Source organism: Hordeum vulgare, chromosome 7H (genome assembly GCF_904849725.1).
Source record: "Hordeum vulgare subsp. vulgare chromosome 7H, MorexV3_pseudomolecules_assembly, whole genome shotgun sequence".
Taxonomy (NCBI): domain Eukaryota; kingdom Viridiplantae; phylum Streptophyta; class Magnoliopsida; order Poales; family Poaceae; genus Hordeum; species Hordeum vulgare.
Genome location: NC_058524.1, coordinates 25,418,106 through 25,438,113, shown reverse-complemented (window position 1 = coordinate 25,438,113; position 20,008 = coordinate 25,418,106). Strand labels below are relative to the sequence as shown.

The window sequence follows — 20,008 nt, the reverse complement described above, 5'->3', positions numbered from 1 at the left end:
CAGGTAAAGGGTTACTTGACGCGAGCTCGTTGATTGTTCATTTAGAGTTTTCTTCTTCTTCTTCTTCATCGATCTAGGATGAGTTCCAGGCTGACAGCGTGAGATAGCAAGGATGGACGTCGTTATTTTATCGTTTGTTTTCATTCGTAGTCGGACTCTGCTCTTCTTCATGATGATTGTATATTGTTGTATTGATGTGATGTTGATGTAGCTTGTGGCGAGTGTAAGCCAACTCTTTATACTCATCTTTTTAATACATGTACTTGTAAGGATATTCATTCTTGCGAAACGACGAGATGCGTTTCTATCCCTATCGAGGCCCTCACGCCAAAATAAGAATATGACCGCTTCTTGGGCGTTACAGCACTCTCCTTGTTGTGGCCTCTGTTCGTCATTGGTCTGTGTCTCAAATTGATGTCCAGAACGCTTTTCGCAATGGTGAGTTGCGTGAGGAGGTTTATTTGCAGCCAACACCGGGGTACCGTACTCCTGATGGTATGATCTGCCGTCTTCGACGCTCTCTTTATGGTCTAAAACAGGCACCTCGCGTCTGGTTTGAGCGGTTCGCCTCTGTGGTGACTGCCGTGGGCTTCTCTCCGAGTGATCATGACCCCGCGTTGTTCGTTCACACGTCTTCTCGTGGTCAGATTCTTCTCCTTTCATGGGTGCTGTTCGTCACTGCTCCTTGTCAGCATCTCGCCTGATTCTTGAGACGTCAACAAATCCAATAATCAATGTAGTCAAAAGCAAACTATTCTACGTAGAAATGGTCACTAGTCAAAAATAATCCTTGAATAGCAAAGTGACAGGGAACCTGACTTTTTTTTCTTTGCTTTTTTGGAAATTGACGGGTAACCTAGCTTGACTTGCCCGCATATAATCCACACATTGTTCATCATAGCATCCTCAATAGAAGCAAGATGAGTGAGATTGCTATTTCCCACCTTGTTCATCGCATTCATACCATCCTCTGCAAGCCCAAGATGAGAGCCATGGCAAATTCTCAGCTAGTTCACAGTACCATCCTCCACAAGATATCTCTGGTCCTCTTCATTTGCTCGCTCCTTGGCTACAACTGTGAAGCCATGAGTAGGAAGGCTGAAAAGGCAGCACTTCTAAGCCTTGAGAGACACTGGGGTAAACAGAAGAATATCAAGTGGAGCTCCATCATGGACAGAGGCCACTGTAAGTGGGATGGGGTCACTTGCACTCGGGAGGGCTTTGTTACAGGTATTTCACTCAGTAACTACAATCTTGCCAAGCCAATTCCGTTAGAAATTTGCTCGTTCAAGAACCTTACGTACATTGACCTTTCGTACAACAACATTCCAGGCTTTTTCCCTACGGTTCTTTACAGTTGCTCAAGCCTTGAACATCTGAACCTCTCGTACAATTCTTTCGTTGGTAGTCTTCCATTAAATATCCATTTACTGTCAAAAACAATTACCCACCTTAACCTTGAATCGAATAATTTATCCGGTAGTATTCCTAGTTCAATCTTCCAGCTTTCATCACTAGAAGTGCTGATACTAGACTCCAATCCCTTTGCTTCACACATAATTGATCCACAGTTTGGAAATTTGACAAACCTAGAAGTATTGTCAATGAGTAATATGAATCTAGTTGGTGAAACTCCAAACACTATATCAAAGCTGACCCGACTTAGAATCTTAGATTTGTCTTCTAATCCCTTTGCTTCACACAGAATCAATCCACAGTTTGGAAATTTGACAAGCCTAGAAAAGTTGTCCATGAGTAATATGAGCATAGTTGGTGAAATTCCAGACACTTTATCCAAGCTGACCCGACTTATAATCTTAGATTTGTCTTGTAACACGCTGAATGGGACAATACCTAGTGGGATTTGGAGAATGCAGAATCTAGAGTCCCTTGATCTACACAGTAACTCACTCTCTGGTCACGTACCAGATGAGTTTTGTAACCTCAAGAAACTGTCCACACTTTTATTGAACGATAATCTTCTATCCGGCCCACTGCCGCAAAACCTTACACAATTACAAGTAGCCTCCATCTTCTTCCTCAATTTCTCTAATAACCAACTGACGGGCAAGATTCCATCTCCTCTCGAGTTGAAAATATTTCAGTGGAGCTTTCTTTCCAATCCTGGCTTATGTTCCTCCGATCACTTTGGAGACCTTCCCATGTGCACCAGATTGCACTTGAAGATGTTTGTAATCATCCTCCTGGTCTTTGGTTCAACCATTTTCACATGCGCGGGGCTGATTACTTTAATTAAGAACAAGGCATTTTTCTTATATGAAAAGGACAATGCCCCATCTCCACCACAGTGGAAGCTGACGGCCTTCCAAGCTATTGATTATGACACTCAAGACATCGTTTGCAGACTCATTGATGCAAACCTTGTCGGCAGCGGTGGCTCGGGAAAGGTATATAAGATCTGCTTTGGTGCTGAAAATGTTATAGCTGTCAAGCAAATATGGACTAGTGGCGGACCGGAAGATATGCTGGAAAAGCAGTTTCAAGCTGAAATTGAGGTTCTTGGATCCATCCGACACGGCAATATCGTAAAGTTGCTTGGCTACATTTCAAGCTCCGAATCGAAGCTCCTCATATACGAGTACATGGAACATGGTAGCCTGTATGAATGGCTGCATCAGAAAGATGATCCCGCTGGTACAACCAGACAGTTGTTGAACTGGCCAACAAGGATGTCAATAGCGATAGATGCCGCCAGAGGATTGTGTTACATGCACCACGGTTGCTCTCCTCCTATAGCACATCGTGATGTAAAATCCAGCAACATCCTACTGGATCCTGAATTCAAGGCAAAGATTGCGGACTTTGGCCTAGCTCGCACTCTGCTTAAAGCCGGTGATCCAGAGTCTGTCTCGGCGGTGGTTGGGTCCTTTGGATATATAGCTCCAGGTAAGAACTTAGCAACTTCGGTTATTTTGAACTCAGGTAATGTAACCGTCTGACCAGTAACTTACACCTTTTTTGTTTTGTAGAGTTTGGAAGCTCGAAAAAAATGAATGAGAAAGTTGATGTGTACAGCTTTGGGGTGGTTCTCTTGGAGCTGGTAACAGGGAGGCGTGCAAATGGTGGGGGCGGGTACGAGAATTTGGCGCAATGGGCATGGAGGCAATTTCATCAAGACGAGGACATCCATTTGACAAATCTGATCGACGCAGGCATACGAGATGCAGCCCACTCGCGTGAGGTACAACTGGTGTTGAAGCTAGGGCTAATTTGCACGGGCACAAACCCATCGTCACGGCCGTCCATGAAGCAGGTTCTGCAGGTCCTGCAACGCTGAAAAAACGCTGGTTCATTAGCCATCTAAACCAGAAGGTCGTCAAAAGTTTGAGGGACACGCCGTGGTGTTATTTCTACTAGATATAATTTGTCCAACGAAATTGGAAGGGCGCGACACACACAATAGTTTTTTGTACAAGCAATAAGATTCAGGCATCTGTTTTTCTTATTGTGCAATGTCAGCGTGTTGTCTGGTTGTTGATCCTGTTACTTTGAGGTTCAGTTTAAAGTCAAGGTCTAAACAGGGTATCAGTATAAACATCTGGTTTTGGCAATAATTTTGTCATGGTGGCTCCAGCGAGTTTCAATCTTGTCACTTTGTCGTTCCAATCTAGGCTTGCTCTTCGAAACATCAATATTACTTTCGGGGGAATTCACTCCGAACTTTTGTGTTGGATGCTGTTAATTGATGTAGATGCCCGCACAAAAAAAAAAAGAGGTGTCTTTAAGAATCTGATGATGCAGTCTTCATTCAAACCTCAGAGATCCTACACAAGTGTTGGCTGATGCGAGATCCTGCTGACACAATATAAATCTTCCAAAAAGAGGTGCAAAGCGCACCACTGCAGTTTTTATTGTTATGCTATCAGATGATGTAAAGCTTTTTTTTTTTTTTTTTTTTGCTTTGTTCAGCAGAGGTAGGGAGGCTAAGGTTTTGGTAGATTACGCGCAGAAGAGATCATTTCAATCGATATGTTACTGATTAACAGCATAGGATATTTCATGGAGCGATTCCGCGGATTCCTCGCCTTTTTGGTACAATGTGTCCATCAAGTCAACATTTCATTTCATTTCAAAGCAGCAACAGCTCTCATCTCATCAATCACAACTTTGCACAGCACAAATTCTTCCATCTCAATTTCATTCACAATTTTGATTTGCACACTCAGTCAGTCAGTACGCCTACATGGTTCAATCAACTTGGCCGGCGCGAAGAATGCGCCAGATAAATAAACGCTGCATTCATCACACTACGCCCACCAATCATGTTTGCTCTGTTGTGTTGTGTTGTGTCAGGGGATGTAGTACATTGGGTTGGGGAGCTTGAAGGAGCGGGCGCTCATGGAGTAGCCCAGCAGGTCGCTCCACTGGTCACCCGAGTTGCCCAGGATCTTGTACCCCTCCGCCTCCATCTCCTTCCTCTTCTCCGACTTGTAGTCCGTCGCCGTTTTCGTCCGGTCAGCCGCTGCCCTGGAACATCATCATCGTAGAAGGCGCGTTTCAGAATTTGCATTACGCAGAAACCAGGAACACTAGATGGCAAGACACTAGAGGTGCTCTGGAAACAAATTGGATGTCGGATCGCTGAATTGACCCAATTGGTAGGGATAAAACGAGATTGGTGGCTGTGTAATTCAGCACTAACGAAAACAAGATTATTTCTCCCTTTGTATTCAGCATTAACCAAATTCACATCTGAAACGCATACCTAGAACAGAGTATTCAGTCCAACATAATGAACTTTTTTTTACGGCCTGTATGCAATGGCATTCCTGAAGCGCCGAATCTTTATGTAGTATTCTTTTCACAAAGACTGGTGCATTTGGTAATTCGGGCGTTCTAATTTGATGTCTCAGCCAGTGATTATAAAGGAATCCCCATGAAAGCCATGTGCAATGGCAACAGCAGAAGAGGGGGATGGTGAAGCTGTACCTGAGAATGAGCTTGTCCCAGTCGTGGAAGCCCTGTTTCCTGAGGTTGTCGACGGTGACGCCCTGGTGGGCCTCGCTGCGGCCGGTGAGGAGGAAGGTCTTGAATCCGAGGGCGCGGACCTCCCTGTAGAGGCGGAGGCTGGAGGGGATCGCCGGCGCCTCCCCCGTCTCCACCCACCGGTCGAACTCGCGGTGGTCGAACAGCTCCAGCCTGCCATTGCCACGAATCGAACAGCGCACGTAAGCCAAGAATCCCTCTGTCAAACTTGGAATCCCCTGGTTCGCCTGGCTCACCCGTATCCGTGCTGCGCGTAGTAGGGGAGGTTGGAGAGCAGCGTCTCGTCGACGTCGAAGACCCAGGCGGCGGCGTCCCCGGTGGAGGCGGCGGCGGAGCGGGCGTAGGCGGAGGCCTCCCGCGCGACGAGGTCGAGGTCGGAGCGGTAGGCGGGGCCGGTGAGGTAGGCGCGCACGTGGGGCACGCAGTCCGGAGGCACGGCCGCCCAGGGGGACAGGTTGTTGGCCTCCCCCGCCGTCCTCCAGCTCGCGCACCGCAGCTCCACGGCCTCGTCGCCTCCCTTGTCCGCGGCGGTGGGCAGCTTGATGAGGAGCGGCAGCTGGGGCTGCGCGGCCGGCGCGTCGTCGTGCGGATGCGGCTCCACGGCTTCTCCCGCTGCGGCGCCGGCGAGGAGGAGGAGGAGGGGCGCCAGCAGGAGCAGGGCGGCGCCGCGGCGGCCCGCCATGTTCGCCGCTGGCGCGGGTCGGGGTCGGGGAAGGTGGGGGGAGGAGGGGGCGCACGCAGGCGCGTGGGGCAGAGAAATAGCAGGCCGGGGGCGGGGTTGGGGGTGGGGTGGGGTTGTGGCTGGCGGATTGGGCGGCGACGGGAAAGGGAAAGGAGAAAAGCGTGCGACGGGATGGAAGGGGTCGGCGACGGAGGGGGTTAAATAGAGGAGAGGAGACCCGACCGAGCGAGGCGTCTGGTTTTGGTGAAGGAAAGGAAAGCAGGGGGAGGAAAGGAAAGGGGAAGCGGGGGCGAGGGATTCGAATCTGCGGCTGGGGGTGGGGGATTCGTCGTGGTTGCTTAGGGGCGGGGCCACTGGCAGTTGCAGGTGGTGTAGCGGTGACGTGCCGGGCGCGGATTGGGCGCATGGCGCTGGCGCGCTCTCTCTCTCTCTCTCGGCGCTGGTCGGCGCGGCGCAGCCCGCCCTGGCGTGCGTTAAAGCGTAATCTCCAACTTTTTTAATATTAAATTAAAAAACCGAACAAAATCCTGTCGTAGGCGACCATCCGCGTCAACTCTCGTGTTCCAATCCAAAAGGCAAGAGTGCGACCGAAAAGTGCTTGCAGCTACCGACCTCCACAGCTCTCGATATTTATTTATTTTTTTAAACACACTTCCGGTACGTAAAGAAAATCTGAAAACAAATACGTGAATACATACACACATTCCTAAGGCCCGGTAAAAATCTGGAAAAGAACTACTGTACTTTGTGTTTTGAGAAATACCAAAAAAGTGAAATTTCTGACAAAAAATGTCACCTTTTTTTCTTATACACTGTCAGAAAACTATTTTTTTTTCTGTAACACAAAATAAAACGAGTTTTGTACCAAAACTTGCCATGGATATTCAGAATGTGTATATGTATCACTGAGAGAAAAACATATATTTTTTAAACTTCAAAAACACGAATTTTCTTAGGTTTCTTCCGGTAATGTTTTTTCTCTAATTAATTAAAAAAAGAACGCTTCGTATGTGCTCACATGTAGGAATCGAGTGTTATTTTTTGTACATTTTATTAAGGCATCCCCTCCCCCACACACGCGTGCGTCATACATCAAAACCCCTCCCGGCCCCGTGTCGCAAACAATTTAGGCCATCCGACGACACGGCGAGGTTCGAACATCCGGACGAAATCTCACAAACCAAAAAGCAAAAGCCGGGGAAGAGTTGCGGGCGTCCGAGCCTCCATCACGCAGGCTTTCGAGACCCCGGTCCATAGAAACATCGATTTTCTTGCCGTATTCGTCCCACTTGCTCTGTACCATGCGTGCCGTGTTACAGGGGGCTATTTGAGCCCGGCTAGTTCAAACTAGCTTTAATCCCGTCGTAAGCGACCGTCCATGAAAAATCCAGCGATAGACGTAACTAGCTTTAATCTAACATTATGTTTCGATACTTTAGGGCTAATTTAGCTCCCGTTAGTTCAAACTAACTCTGTCTCATGGACCAAACAGGGCCGGAGGGATGTAGTGGAAGAGGACACACGTACGTGGGGCGACGAACAAGCGGTCGTGGGGTGGAAAGGCGCGCGGGGGATGGATGGTATGGTCGGCTGGCTCTTGCAAATTTGGCATGAAGGCAAAATGAAAGAAGGGAGAAACAGACGAGATAAAGGAGCGCGGAGCAGGGACATTTAGGCCCCGTTGGGCCGCTTTCCGCTCCTGGAGTGGTCTGCGGCGTATCTTCTTAGAGTCGCAAAAGTGGCGCTTCGTGCGCTCACGTGTTTTACGAAGGTAGAGGTGGAGGGTTACCGAATAGGCTATTTGTTTTGTTGAAAGAAGAAAACCACAAAATGAAATGGGAGTGGGGCGAAGGATTTCAAATTTGCGGAAGGAGGATTCGTCGTCGTGGTTCCTTAGGCCTTGTAGAATGCAAGACCCTTAGGAAGGTGCTTAAAGAAATAAACTAGACTTTTCTTAAACACCGGTGCTTATTTATAAAGGATAGACACTTAGTTAGACGTCTCTTCTGTAAAAATAAGCATTCATATTTAAAAAAACTTAATTTATTTTTCTAAGCCCCTTCCTAAACCCCTAGCATTGTACAAGGCCTCACGGATGGAGCCACTTGTGATCTCGACATGGGGTAACGTGCTGCTCGTGGATCAGGTTCATGGTGGAGGCACGCTCCGTCGGTATGGTCGGTGCAGCGCAAAGGTACAATCCCTTTAAATAAAACTGAACAAAAGCCACAAAAGAGCCAACGCTTAGATACGATCATGTTGTCTTCTTTCAAATAAAAAAGATAAAACATGACCATGTTACACCAGCATCATGTAAATTAAAGTTAGTCGCTCTCATCAAAATGGTACTCCCTCCGTCACAAAATTCTTGTCTTAGCTTTATCTAGAAACGAATGTACCTAAATACTAAATATGACTAGATACATTCATATCTATATAAGTCTAAGATAAGAATTTTGGAACGAAGAAAGTAATTAATTAAGTCTTGTCTATCTCCTACATTGGTTTGCGGAGATTTTTCCTCTTCTCTTTTGGTTTATTATTAATCAGACGGTGTAGGGGTTAGATATGAGACTTTGTTCATTATGTTGTAAGGTTTTCACGGCAATCTGAAGTCATCTTTGCCATTTTTCAGGATAAATCTGGATTCAAGCCATTTTTCCAGTGCAATTGCCTGAAGAACATCCAACTGTACTGCAGTGTGCGAATCAGCTTTGTGAGCTGAGCAATTCCACGGATGATCCAAAGCCAAGCTAAACTGACACAAACAGGGCCGTCAAAAAGCTACGAGGCATTCGCTCCTCAACTCACCTGAACCAAGCGGTCAGCTTGATGAGCTACTGACAAACAATTGCAATAAACAAAAAAATCCTCACCTGAATTTCACGGGGTGGGCCCCGGCCTTTTCTTCTGCCAACCAAATAGTGCCAAGTCATCTTACCCGTTCTTTACGTTGGAATATGCCCATAGGTGTAACAAAAAGCTCTTCCTCTCCAATAAAAAAAAACTCTTCCTCTACTCTTCTCGGTTCCTTCTTAGTGCCTACGATGGGTTTTTTTTTTTTGGAAATGAGACAAAAGATTTGTCATTTTCATTGAATAAGAAGAAGAGAATTGACCGATTAATTGACGGAAAATCAGGATAAAAACGATACAGTACATAACCCATATGACATGGACACCACCGGTCAAACTGGCCACCGACATGGAACACGAAGCTACAAAGAAGAAAGACATCCGCTGTGGAGTCGCTAGCGTCGTCGTCATCACCGGTTGCCTCGAACGAACGACACTGATTTCACCAACGAGCTCCAACATCGAAACCATCCCGCAAACAGCTGCAAAGAAACCACAACGGCACATATGCCACCGGATGAACACACGCACGAGTACCCGACAACTCCGACCTTGACGATGAGAATCACCAGGGAAATATGCAGGACTTGCACCGACCGTGACCTTCGCAAATGTCCATCGAGCGCCCGTCATCGTCACCGCCTGGACTCGCTCCACCGCAGCTCCGACTTCAAGCAACCAACCAACCCACGGAAGACCACCTCGGACACGTCGGAAAGAACCGACTACAAAGTCCACACCACGCCATCATCGTTGCCAAGCAGAAACCAGCGTCCCACCTCAGCAAACCATGCAGCGAAGATGCCGCCAACCACGGTGAAAATGCCGCAACCACGCTAGTCTCCCAGTCGTAGCCGGCTGCAAGACGATGCCCTCAACAGGGAAAAGATGCAGAGATGCCTCCATTGCCTGATCCACTGGATCTAAGGTTTCCCTTCGGAGCTCAGGGCACGTGGGAGCAGCACACCTCCACGACGACGCTTTCAAAAAAGATAGCGGCACCCGCAGCCGTCGCCGGCTCCGATGAAGACCTGAGCAAGCATTTCTCCCGGAGGTGCGTTGAACATCCACCGCCACAGACCGCCACCTACCAACCACCAGTTGCCGAGGCACCTCCTTCTGACCATGGGATTCCACGATCCACCATGACCAGGCGCACCGCCCTCTGGCCGAAGCCGTCACCACCAAATCCGGGGCTGCCGCTCCGGCAACCGCAGACCTCCAGGGCTTGGCCGTCACACACCACCACGACCCCAGCCAGGGCAGCCCCCGACGGGCCAGAACCGGCCGGGGATGTCCAGATCTGGAAGGCCGCCACATCCGACGACGAGCACACGGGCTCGTACATGATGAAAAGGGGGCCGCCACCTACCGAAACCTGTCGGAGGAGAGCCACCCGAGCGACGCAGGAGGCCAGTACGGCGCCGGCGACGCCACACCGCGAGAGGCCGACCTCCCCTGCCGCGAGAGCGCACCGTAAGGCGAGGAAACGCCTCGCCGCCGCGGGCTTCCTGCGGCGACGGCGAGGAAGGATGGAGCAGGGGAGGGGGCGGCGGCGACGGCTAGGGTTCCGTCCGAGCCACCGCCAAGAGCGACGCGGGTTTTTTGCTTTCCGCGTGAATAGATGTTCAGGGGGTGATGACTACGTTTTCCTCCTACCAAGATGGAGCGTCAACTCCCAGCTGATAGCTGCACAACACAGTTTCCTTTGTGGATAGGACTGATGACAATAAACAGACGCAGCGCTACGCTCAAATTTATTCATTATGTACTCCTGGAACAACCATCGCAGAGGTCATAATGCAACATGCTTAAGCAACCTCTTATATTATTATACAACTGAAAGTCATGTCTTGGTCGAGCACACGGATAGTGAGGTCACAACACAACATGCCCAAGTATACAATGACGAACGGTAAACCGCGTGGAATGCTAGCCAAGCGCCAACGCCTGAACAAAGCAAGTAATGTAAGACTGCAACGGAATAGGGGGGAAATTGACGCATACCACTTGACTTACATCTTGAGAAGGAGAAAGTTACAATACCAAGAGCGAAAGCAAGACTAGAAAAGTACTGCCAGGTATGAAACCGAAACTTAATGCAAGACGCTTAGAGGAGGTGCTTAGAGAAATAAAGCTGTATTTTTTTAAGCACCGATGTTTATTTGTAAAGGATATACACTTAGTTAGGCATTTTCCATGTAGAAATATGCATTGATGCTTAAAAAACTTCATTTTTCTAAACACCTCTCCCTAAGCACCTAACATTATACAAGGCCTAACCGGTAGCAACAGAGAGACAGACGCTACCGTCTGATACGATACCAGTATACCCTCATCTCGCCTCCCTCATGGGATGTGTAAGTTGTGTCCTAATCGTACACGATTGCATATATTTACATGCTGCTAACAAACAACACTACAGGGTCTAAACATGGCCGGCGCCACTGACCGAGTACGCAGCTTAAATAGCAGCAGACTTCATTCTGGACCGTCCTAATCTTCGTCGAAGTACTTGTCCTCCGCGTCGTAGTTGGCCTCTCTCGACCAGTGGTCGTCCAGCATCTCGTCGTTGTCGATCTGGGGGTAGTCCATGTGCTCCGAGTCTTGGCCTGACAGGAACTTCTCCTGCATCACCGAGGTGAACTGCTCCAGCTGATCCTCCATCTCCTCAGGGGATAATATCGACTTGAAAGTCGCTGCGGGGGGTCCTGCGGTCTCGTTCGGGCACCCACCGTTATCGTCGCGTGCAGCCACCTGCGACCAGGGGTTAGGAAGAAAATGAACATCTAATAATCTGCCGCGGCAAAGTTTACTACTGCTCCACCAGAGTATCTTGGTAAGGAAAACCAAGATAGAAAGTAGATCTATCTAAACTCAGCGGAAAAGTATCCTGGTTTTTCTCTCCAGTCAAATAAGAAAGGTAAATGCCACAAGTGCAAGCCAAAAGCAACGTGACTGAAAGATACAAGCCTTAGATTGACCTAGTCTAGCATATTGGCCACCTGAACTAGATTGTCATTTTTTCGGACAACAGCTCTACTTCAAGTTGATACCGACATATGTTATGCATCTGTTCTAGTCAAGAACTTATCCGGTGATCTTACTTTCAACTTATTTCTTCCTCACCACTTAGATGTACAGTCAAAATGTCAGGTGCATGCTGTTTTCAGATTCATCACAGGGCCCTAGCCAACAATAAAATACTGCAGAGTTAATAATAACAGAGTTTCTAAATCTGACCACAGCTACAGCCGTGGAGGCTACACCAACCCCAATGTTTCAGAAAAGAAACAGGTAATCCTAGTTTCCTCGGGCGTTCTGAGGCCAGCGGAGACGGACGACCATGGTCCTGGTCTTGGCCCAATTGACCCACTTATCTTACAAAGGGTGAAGACTAGAACTTGCAGGAAGGCTGATGCCTATATTAATGCCTTGTGAAGTAAAGAGAATACATTCCTATTGTACAAAATGGTCCAGATAGACTGAATAAAAAAGTGCTTCATTTCGATTCTCCAAATTGGAAAATCACATAAGATGGTCACTCAAAGATCTGGCGAATGAGGGGCCACCCCACCCAAAAGCACTATATCTGAAGTTAGAACTATGTAATAGCAGTTACATGGTGCCATATTAATCCTAGTTTCTCAGAGCAGGTTCGATATACCTGAAGTTAGAACTATGTAATAAAAATTACATGGTACCATATTAATCCTAGTTTTTGAGAGTGGGTCCGATATATCTGAAGATAGAACTATGTAGTAACAATTACATGGTGCCATATTAATCCTAGTTTCTTAGAGCGGGTCCGATATACCTGAAGTTAGAACTATGTACTCCCTCCGTTCCTAAATATAAGTCTTTTTAGATGTTTCACTAAAAGACTACATACAGATGTATATAGACATACTTTAAAGTGTAGATTCATTCATTTTGCTTCGTATGTAGTCTTTTAGTGAAATATCTAAAAAGACTTATATTTAGGAACAGAGGGAGTATAAGTCTTTTTAGAAGTTCTACTAGAAGACTACATACGGATGTATATAGACATATTTTAGAGTGTAGATTCATTCATTTTGCTCCGTATGTAGTCCCTAGTGGAATCTCTAAAAAGACTTATATTTAGGAATGGAGGGAGTAATAAAATTACATGGTACCATATTAATCCTAGTTTTTTAGAGCGGGTCCGATATATCTGAAGATAGAACTATATAGTAAGAATTACATGGTATCATATTAATCCTAGTTTTTGAGAGTGGGTCCGATATATCTGAAGATAGAACTATGTAGTAACAATTACGTGGTGCCATATTAATCCTACTTTCTTAGAGCGGGTCCGATATACCTGAAGTTAAAACTATGTAATAAAATTACATGGTACCATATTAATCCTAGTTTCTTAGAGCGGGTCCGATATATCTGAAGATAGAACTATGTAGTACTCTAGCTTCAGGAGTAATTCTAGCTTCTTCGAGCGGGTCTGACAGATCTGAAGTTAGAACCACGTAACTAGCAAACTAGCAGTTACAGCCATACAAAACACATTTCACCCACAAAAGACATGAGTAATTTAGACTCCCTGATCCATCTGAACAGAAACCGTATCATGGAATAAACATAACCAACCAAGAGGCTCTTGTGGGGTATGTGCAACTGCAATACAACACTTAAGGGAACTGTAAAGCAGCTCCGCAGAAAAAAGATGATTTTTTTTCTACCTAAGCATTTACTGGATTTGATTTAATACAGTCATTCCTGTAAATCAACTAATTTTCTACAACCTCTGAAGACTTCACACAGTGTAGATTACTATTTTCCATGGACAAAGCAGACTACAAAGCAAGATTAATATTCTACTCCCTCCGTCCCAAAATAAGTGTCTCAACTTTGTACTAGCTCTAATACAAAATTGTACTAAGCTTGAGACAGTTATTTTGAGACGGAGGGAGTACAAGTCACAGAGAGTTCTATATAAGCGAAATCCATGTACGCGCAACTACATCGCCTCAATGTATCATCACAACACAAACTTGTACAGTTCTATGCAAGTGCAAGCAATGAAACACAGAAATTAGGCACAATCAAGCCAGAACATGTAGAGAGTAAGGCTAATTGGCAGCAAGCAAACCTCAGTGGAACCAAGATTCTCGGTGTTCTCCTCCATGCCGATGTTCTCTTCCTCCTCCTCTTCTTCTTCCTCTTCTTCATCCTCCTCCTCCTCCTCTTCTTCTTCCTCTTCTTCCTCCTGCCCCATCATCGGCCGCTCAACGGGACCGCCGACCCACTCGCTGGGGTCAACACCCCTCCTGATCTGTTCCCCGCGGATCTTTTCCACGATGACGGCCTCCTCGGCCCGCCGCATCAGCGTCTCGGAGAACTTCTCCCCGGGCCGCACCATGGCGCGCCCGAAGGGGTCCTGGAACCTGCCGAGGTACTCGTGGTGCAGGTACGGCTCCCGCTCCCGCATCGCCTCCTCGGAGAAGTAGTCCCCCTGGGCCACCAGGCGGTGGAGGTAGGCGCGGCGCCGGTTGCGCACGCGCGCGGGGGCGGGGGACTCCCCGGCGGCCACGGCGCGCAGGCGGCGGAGGTGCCAGCCTACCTCGTAGTCGTCCCGGAGCGCGTCGAAGGGGGCCAGCTCGTCGGGCCGCAGCGCGGCGCCGTACCGCTCGAGGAACAGCGGCGCATCGCGGGATAGAAGGTCGAGGAGGGCCGACTTGCGCGCCGGCGGCGGAGGGGAGGTGCGGAGGAAGGCGGTGGGGTAATAGAGGCCGTCCACGGCGGAGAGCCGGGCGGCGATGCGGTCCATCGCCGCGGGCTCCATGGCGAGCGGCGGCGGGTCGGCGCCGGTGGGGGAGGGATGGTTCGGGCTTTGGGCGGTGCGCGGATTGATGGTTTGGGCTTTAAACTTTGCTCTGAGGGCGGTGCTTTCTCTCATGGGCCGTAGGCCGACTTGGACTCCACGTATTTCACGTGCTAAGGGCATATTCAAACCGAACAAAGGTTACGTTTTTTTTAAAGAAGGTGACAATTAATTGTGTGGATCTGGCCTCTGAATTTTTGTGCAGAAGGACCACTTACCGAATTAAATTGACGAAAAAGATCACATGTCAAATGAATTGTCAGAAAAGACCAGCTGCATCGTGACGACAGACGCGTCAGACGATATGTGGCACCTGCCGCCACGCACGGAGGCGGTAAATACCGTTTATGATACAGCCCACACACGAGAGAAATTTCCAACTCAAATCAAGTAATAATAGTGATAAATTCGTGAAATATATACATATGAAAGGCTTCAATAATTCTCAAAAATACACCTTATGTTAGAACATCAATGAACTAGTAAATGAGTAAAACTATACTAAGAGCATCTCCAACCTATGATATAATAGTTGGTGCTTAAAACAAGTTTTAGCCCCCATAGATTAAATGGAAGACTAGGCTCATTGCATATAACATCACATGCTCATTCCAAGTGGATGAAGATGTTGGTCCTATCCTTTCTGTAATTTTTTCTCAAAGGATGAAGAAGCTTACTCAGGATGATAAAGCTAGTGTGAATTAAAGAAATATTACCATCCTCTTCGGCGTTCTTGAGGAAGCCTTTTGTGCACCGTCTAACAAAAACAAACATGGTGGAAAAAGTTATGGTGAGATGTTTTATATTCTTTCATCGCTTCTTGTCATAACCAAGTATGGTGAGATGCCTAACATTCTGTGCTCTCTATTTTCTCATGGGGTGTTCAGAAGTTACCTTTGAAGATGTTTTTCGGAGTGGACATCCCCGCCGTCGGCACTGCTGGAGTAATCCATGGACCAAGAGGGCCCACTAGTAGAAAACAGGGCTACCGTTCGGTCCTAGCCAGCCCATTAGTCCCGATTCTTCAAGAACCGGGACCAATGGGGGGTATTAGACCCGCTTCGTGAGCCCAGGGGGCCGGCCGGGGCCTCGTGGGCATTGGTCCCGGTTCGTGTGGAACCATTTGTCCCGGTTTGAGCCACGAACCGGGACCAATGGTCCTCGCTGCTGGCCCACAACCATTGGTCCCGGTTCGTGGCTTGAACCAAGACAGAAGGGTTGGCTTTAGTCCCGGTTCATGCCACGAACCGGGACAAATAACTTGCCTACATATACCCACCGCCGCGGCAGAGCACTCCACAGTGCTATGTTTTTGTCAAGCCGGCGAGTGGAGGGCATTTGGGTGCTCTAGTTCACCTCCTATGCACATGAGGTGTTCGATGAAATGCCCGAACCACACTAGTTAAGCTTTCCCCTCTCGAAACTCGACCTCCGAGCTCCATTTTCAACGAGATTTGTCTAGATTTAGCGGTCCGTCACGCCCCGTCCCCGCCCCGTCTTCACCGCCGTCGATCGCCCGCGCCGATCTCGTCACCGACACCACCGTGGTGAGCCTCTTGTTCTTATCTTCTTTCTGAAAGAAAAAATTCTGACTTCAGATAGATACTTGTCTAATTTTCTTACTTTTATTATTCCTTGTTATTATATAGTGCGATGGTTTTGGTATCCGCCCCCATCGGCCCTCGTCCTGTCTATGATTCAGATGTGGTATATATTATCTTTTCATAACTATTTGGTTCATTTATTGTTTATGACAATTATGCCGACCAATGTGACATAGATTTTATTTATCTAGGAGGTTGTTGAACCGGAAATTCCAAGCGACCCTATTGTCGAGAGGTTAAATTTAGTTGGAGAAGAAAACAATTACTTGAAGGAAAAAATAATAAAAATTGAGGAGGAGAAGATGATATTGGAGTTGCATGTTGCGGATGTCGTCGATGATCACAAGATCAAGATGGATGCAATGCGGTTGAAGATTAAAAAGATTAGAAAATATGCCATTCATACCGAGGCTTGGTATCATTATGCAGTTGGATCAGTTGTTACCTTGGTTGCGGTTATGATCGCATTTGTTTTTGCATTGAAATGTTTTACATAATTTCAATGTATGGTTTAATTAGATGCGCTGGAGAGTTATATGTTGTTCAATGAGAACTATGTATGTACTTTGGTTTTAATTCTCTCGAGAACTATGTATGTTCTTTGGTTTCAGAGTTCATTTCAAATGCTTTTCAACTTCATGGTCTTACAGCTTTGAATGGTGCATTTTGAACACGAAAAAACAAGGGAGTTCAAATAAGTTCAAAAAAATTGAAATCCCTTTATAACAGACGAGTTTCCGTATGAAACCCTGATACTTCGAAGGAGATTGTCTGTTTTGTACACGAAGTGCATCCAGTTTTTGCCGTAAGCCTCTCTACTTTCTTGCACATGCTATGTGGGTGAAATGATGATACCATGCCAACTTGAAACCTTTTCAGAGTTCATTTAAAATGCTTTTCAATTTCATGGTCTTATAGCTCAAAATAATCAGTAAATGCATGAAAAATAACAAATGAAGTCAGAAAGGGTTGTAAATTGATGATGTGGCTTTGAATGGTGCATTTTGAACACAGAAAAACAAGGGGGTTCAAATAAGTTTAAAAAAATTGAAATCCCTTTGTAACAGACGAGTTTCCGTATGAAACCCTGATACTTCGAAGGAGATTGTCTGTTTTGTTCACGAAGTGCATCCAGTTTTTTCTGTAAGCCTCTCTACTTTCTTGCACATGCTATGTGGGTGAAATGATGATTCCATGCCAACTTGGAACTTTTTCAGAGTTCATTTCAAATGCTTTTCAATTTCATGGTCTTATAGCTCAAAATAATCAGTAAATGCATGAAAAATAACAAATGAAGTCAGAAAGGGTTTTAAATTGATGATGTGGCTTTGAATGGTGCATTTTGAACACTGAAAAACAAGGGGGTTCAAATAAGTTCAAAAAAGTTGAAATCCCTTTGTAAGAGACGAGTTTCCGTATGAAACCCTCATACTTCGAAGGAGATTGTCTGTTTTGTACACGAAGTGCATCCAGTTTTTGCCGTAAGCCTCTCTACTTTCTTGCACATGCTATGTGGGTGAAATGATGATATCATGCCAACTTAGAACCTTTTCAGAATTTATTTCAAATGCTTTTCAATTTCATGGTCTTATAGCTCAAAATAATCAGTAAATGCATGAAAAATAACAAATGAAGTCAGAAAGGGTTGTAAATTGATGATGTGGCTTTGAATGGTGCATTTTGAACACAAAAAACAAGGGGGTTCAAATAAGTTCAACAAAAATGAAATCCTTTTGTAACAGACGAGTTTCCGTATGAAACCCTAATACTTCGAAGGAGATTGTCTGTTTTGTACACGAAGTGCATCCAGTTTTTGCCGTAAGCCTCTCTACTTTCTTGCACATGCTATGTGGGTGAAATGATGATACCATGCCAACTTGAAACCTTTTCAGAGTTCATTTCAAATGCTTTTCAATTTCATGGTCTTATAGCTCAAAATAATCAATAAGTGCATGAAAACTAACAAATGAAGTCAGAAACAAAACAAAATAAAATAAATAAATAATTTGAAACAAAATAATATAATTTTAATAAAATAGATAAGTAGAAACAAAAAAAACTTTAATGACATAAATAAAAGTTTTGAAACTAAAATTATCAAAGTATTTTATGTCCAAAATATTATAAGCAACTTCTAGTATTATTGAAACTAAAATTATATAAAATTCAAGCAATTAAAATTATCAAAGTATTTTCTGTTCAAAATCATTAAAAGCAAAAAGAATTTTCATAAAGAACTTTTTTTGTTAGAAACTTTAATAGCAAAAAGAATTATCATAAAATAAAATTAATAAGTAATTCTAAACAAAACAAAATAAAATAAATAAGTATTTTGTTGTAAGTAGAAACAAAACAAAATAAATAAAGAAAAAAAGAAAACAAAAAAGCTCGGAAAAATAAAAAAATTGCCACCAACTCGGCCACCACGGCGTGAATACGACTAGAAACCCATCCATGGCCCAGGATTCAGGCCCGCAGTAGGCCCAGAAGGCCCATTAGGTAGAGCAGTAGCAAGTAGGTCCGTAAGCCTGCAGTGGAGAGGAGTCGAGAGGGGTGCGGCAGTGGGGCTTATAAACCACTGCGCGCCCCTCTCAACTAGCGAGGTGGGACTAAACTTTGGCCGCGACGCAGGCAGGACAGGGGCCTTTGGTCCCGGTTGGTGGTACCAACGGGGACTAAAGGGGGTGCATTGGTACCGGTTTGTGGCACCAACCGGTACCAATGCCCACCCTTTAGTCCCGATTGGTGCCACCAACCGGGACCAAAGGCCGCCGCTTCCCGCCCTTTGGGCTGCTGAAAAGTGACCTTTGGTCCCGGTTGGTGGCACCAACCGTGACTAAAGGGGGCATTGGTACCGGTTGGTGCCACGAACCGGTACCAGTGCCTTGGGTATATAAGAAACACTTAGCAGTTTCTGCAAAAATCACTTCTTCTCCGCCCCAACGCCCCAACGCTGCTCCTCGTCGCCGTCGCCACCGAGCCCTGCCTCGACGCCGTCGCCCGCGCCCTCGCCCGACACCGTCGCCGCTCGCCGCCCTGCCCCGACGCCGTCGCCCGCGCCCTCGCCGCTCGCCGCCCTGCCCCGACGTCGTTTCCGTCGCTCCGCTCGCCGCCCTGCCCCGACGCCGTCGCCGTCGCCGCTCGCCGCCCTGCCCCGACCCCGCGCCCCTGCCCCTCCTCACCTTGGTCCGACGGCGCCCTCCCTTGTTTTTTTAATATATGTGATAATTGTTTTTGTTCATATATATGATGATTTTTTTATATAATATGATGTTTTTTTCAGATTATATGTATATGATTTTTTATAGAATATGATGTTTTTTCTTTTTTATAAAAATGTATATATGTTTGTATGTTCTTTGTGTATATATGTTCATATATGCAAAAGTTAGATTTAGTACATTTTAGGTTAGTTTAATTTTTAGAATTTTTTTAAATATCTAGCTAGGAAAGGAAGAAGAAGAACAAGAATGAGAGGAGAAAAAGGAAAATAAGAAGAGGAAGAAAGGAGAAGAAGAGGAGAGGAAGAAGAGGAGGAAAAAATAAAAAGAGAAAAAAAGAAGAGGAGAAGAAGAAAGGAATAGAGGAGAAAGAAGAAAAAAAATAGAAAATTTTTCTATTTTTTTTCTTCTTTCTCCTCTATTCCTTTCTTCTTCTGCTTTTTTTCTTCTTTTTTTTCTTCGATTGCTTTTCTTCTATTCCTTTCTTCTTCTCCTCTTTTTATTTTTTCTTTTGTCTTCTTATTTTTTATCGGGTATGTCGTTGTCGATATACCCCCTCTCGATCGAACTTCAACACGAGGGGGGTACCGATATACCCCCTCCCCGATAACATTATTTTCCCATGTATATGTATGTCGCGTCGTTGTCAATATAACTCCCTCCCGGATAACTTCGACATGAGGGGCGGTCGATATATATACCCACTCTCGACCGTGATAACTTATACCACGGGAGCACCCCCCTCGGCCCTGTCGCTCGACCAAAATCTCGAGGACACC

The 20,008-nt window shown here is 46.0% G+C and overlaps 3 protein-coding genes across 4 annotated transcripts; 1 reads left to right on the top strand and 2 right to left on the bottom strand.

The window, feature by feature from the left end:
• The first annotated feature begins 898 nt into the window (after positions 1-898).
• On the top strand, positions 899-3,569 carry LOC123410313 (leucine-rich repeat receptor-like serine/threonine-protein kinase BAM1). 2 transcript variants are annotated; one of them, XM_045103242.1, is made up of 3 exons: positions 1,151-1,230; positions 2,366-2,907; positions 2,991-3,569. In XM_045103242.1, the coding sequence occupies exons 2-3, from the start codon at positions 2,484-2,486 to the stop codon at positions 3,296-3,298; spliced, it is 732 nt and encodes a 243-aa protein (XP_044959177.1). In that variant the 5' UTR covers positions 1,151-1,230; positions 2,366-2,483; the 3' UTR covers positions 3,299-3,569. The 2 variants fall into 2 exon arrangements, with proteins under 2 accessions (XP_044959176.1, XP_044959177.1); XM_045103241.1 differs by having other exon boundaries at positions 899-2,907.
• Positions 3,570-4,067: 498 nt separating this feature from the next.
• LOC123407736 (acid phosphatase 1-like) lies at positions 4,068-5,852 on the bottom strand. The gene is made up of 3 exons (XM_045100936.1): positions 5,244-5,852; positions 4,951-5,160; positions 4,068-4,488 (listed from the first exon to the last, which is right to left on the bottom strand). The coding sequence occupies exons 1-3, from the start codon at positions 5,687-5,689 to the stop codon at positions 4,311-4,313; spliced, it is 834 nt and encodes a 277-aa protein (XP_044956871.1). The 5' UTR covers positions 5,690-5,852; the 3' UTR covers positions 4,068-4,310.
• A 4,677-nt stretch (positions 5,853-10,529) lies between these two features.
• Positions 10,530-14,411, bottom strand: LOC123410246 (coiled-coil domain-containing protein 97). Its single transcript, XM_045103158.1, has 2 exons — positions 13,673-14,411; positions 10,530-11,301 (listed from the first exon to the last, which is right to left on the bottom strand). Exons 1-2 carry the CDS (start codon positions 14,363-14,365, stop codon positions 11,041-11,043), a joined length of 954 nt encoding a protein of 317 aa, XP_044959093.1. The 5' UTR covers positions 14,366-14,411; the 3' UTR covers positions 10,530-11,040.
• Between the last annotated feature and the right edge of the window lie 5,597 nt (positions 14,412-20,008).

Bases quoted from the DNA above. Each gene is read 5' to 3' on its own strand.
- LOC123410246 (XM_045103158.1), bottom strand. From the start codon at position 14,365: ATGGAGCCCGCGGCGATGGACCGCATCGCCGCCCGGCTCTCCGCCGTG. The intron at 11,302-13,672 runs GTTTGCTTGCTG...CCCTGGTCGCAG, and splicing joins AGAATCTTGGTTCCACTGAG to GTGGCTGCACGCGACGATAA.
- LOC123407736 (XM_045100936.1), bottom strand. From the start codon at position 5,689: ATGGCGGGCCGCCGCGGCGCCGCCCTGCTCCTGCTGGCGCCCCTCCTC. The intron at 5,161-5,243 runs GTGAGCCAGGCG...TGGCAATGGCAG, and splicing joins TACGCGCAGCACGGATACGG to GCTGGAGCTGTTCGACCACC. The intron at 4,489-4,950 runs GTACAGCTTCAC...ATGATGTTCCAG, and splicing joins TGGGACAAGCTCATTCTCAG to GGCAGCGGCTGACCGGACGA.
- LOC123410313 (XM_045103241.1), top strand. From the start codon at position 921: ATGAGTGAGATTGCTATTTCCCACCTTGTTCATCGCATTCATACCATC. The intron at 2,908-2,990 runs GTAAGAACTTAG...TTTGTTTTGTAG, and splicing joins CTTTGGATATATAGCTCCAG to AGTTTGGAAGCTCGAAAAAA.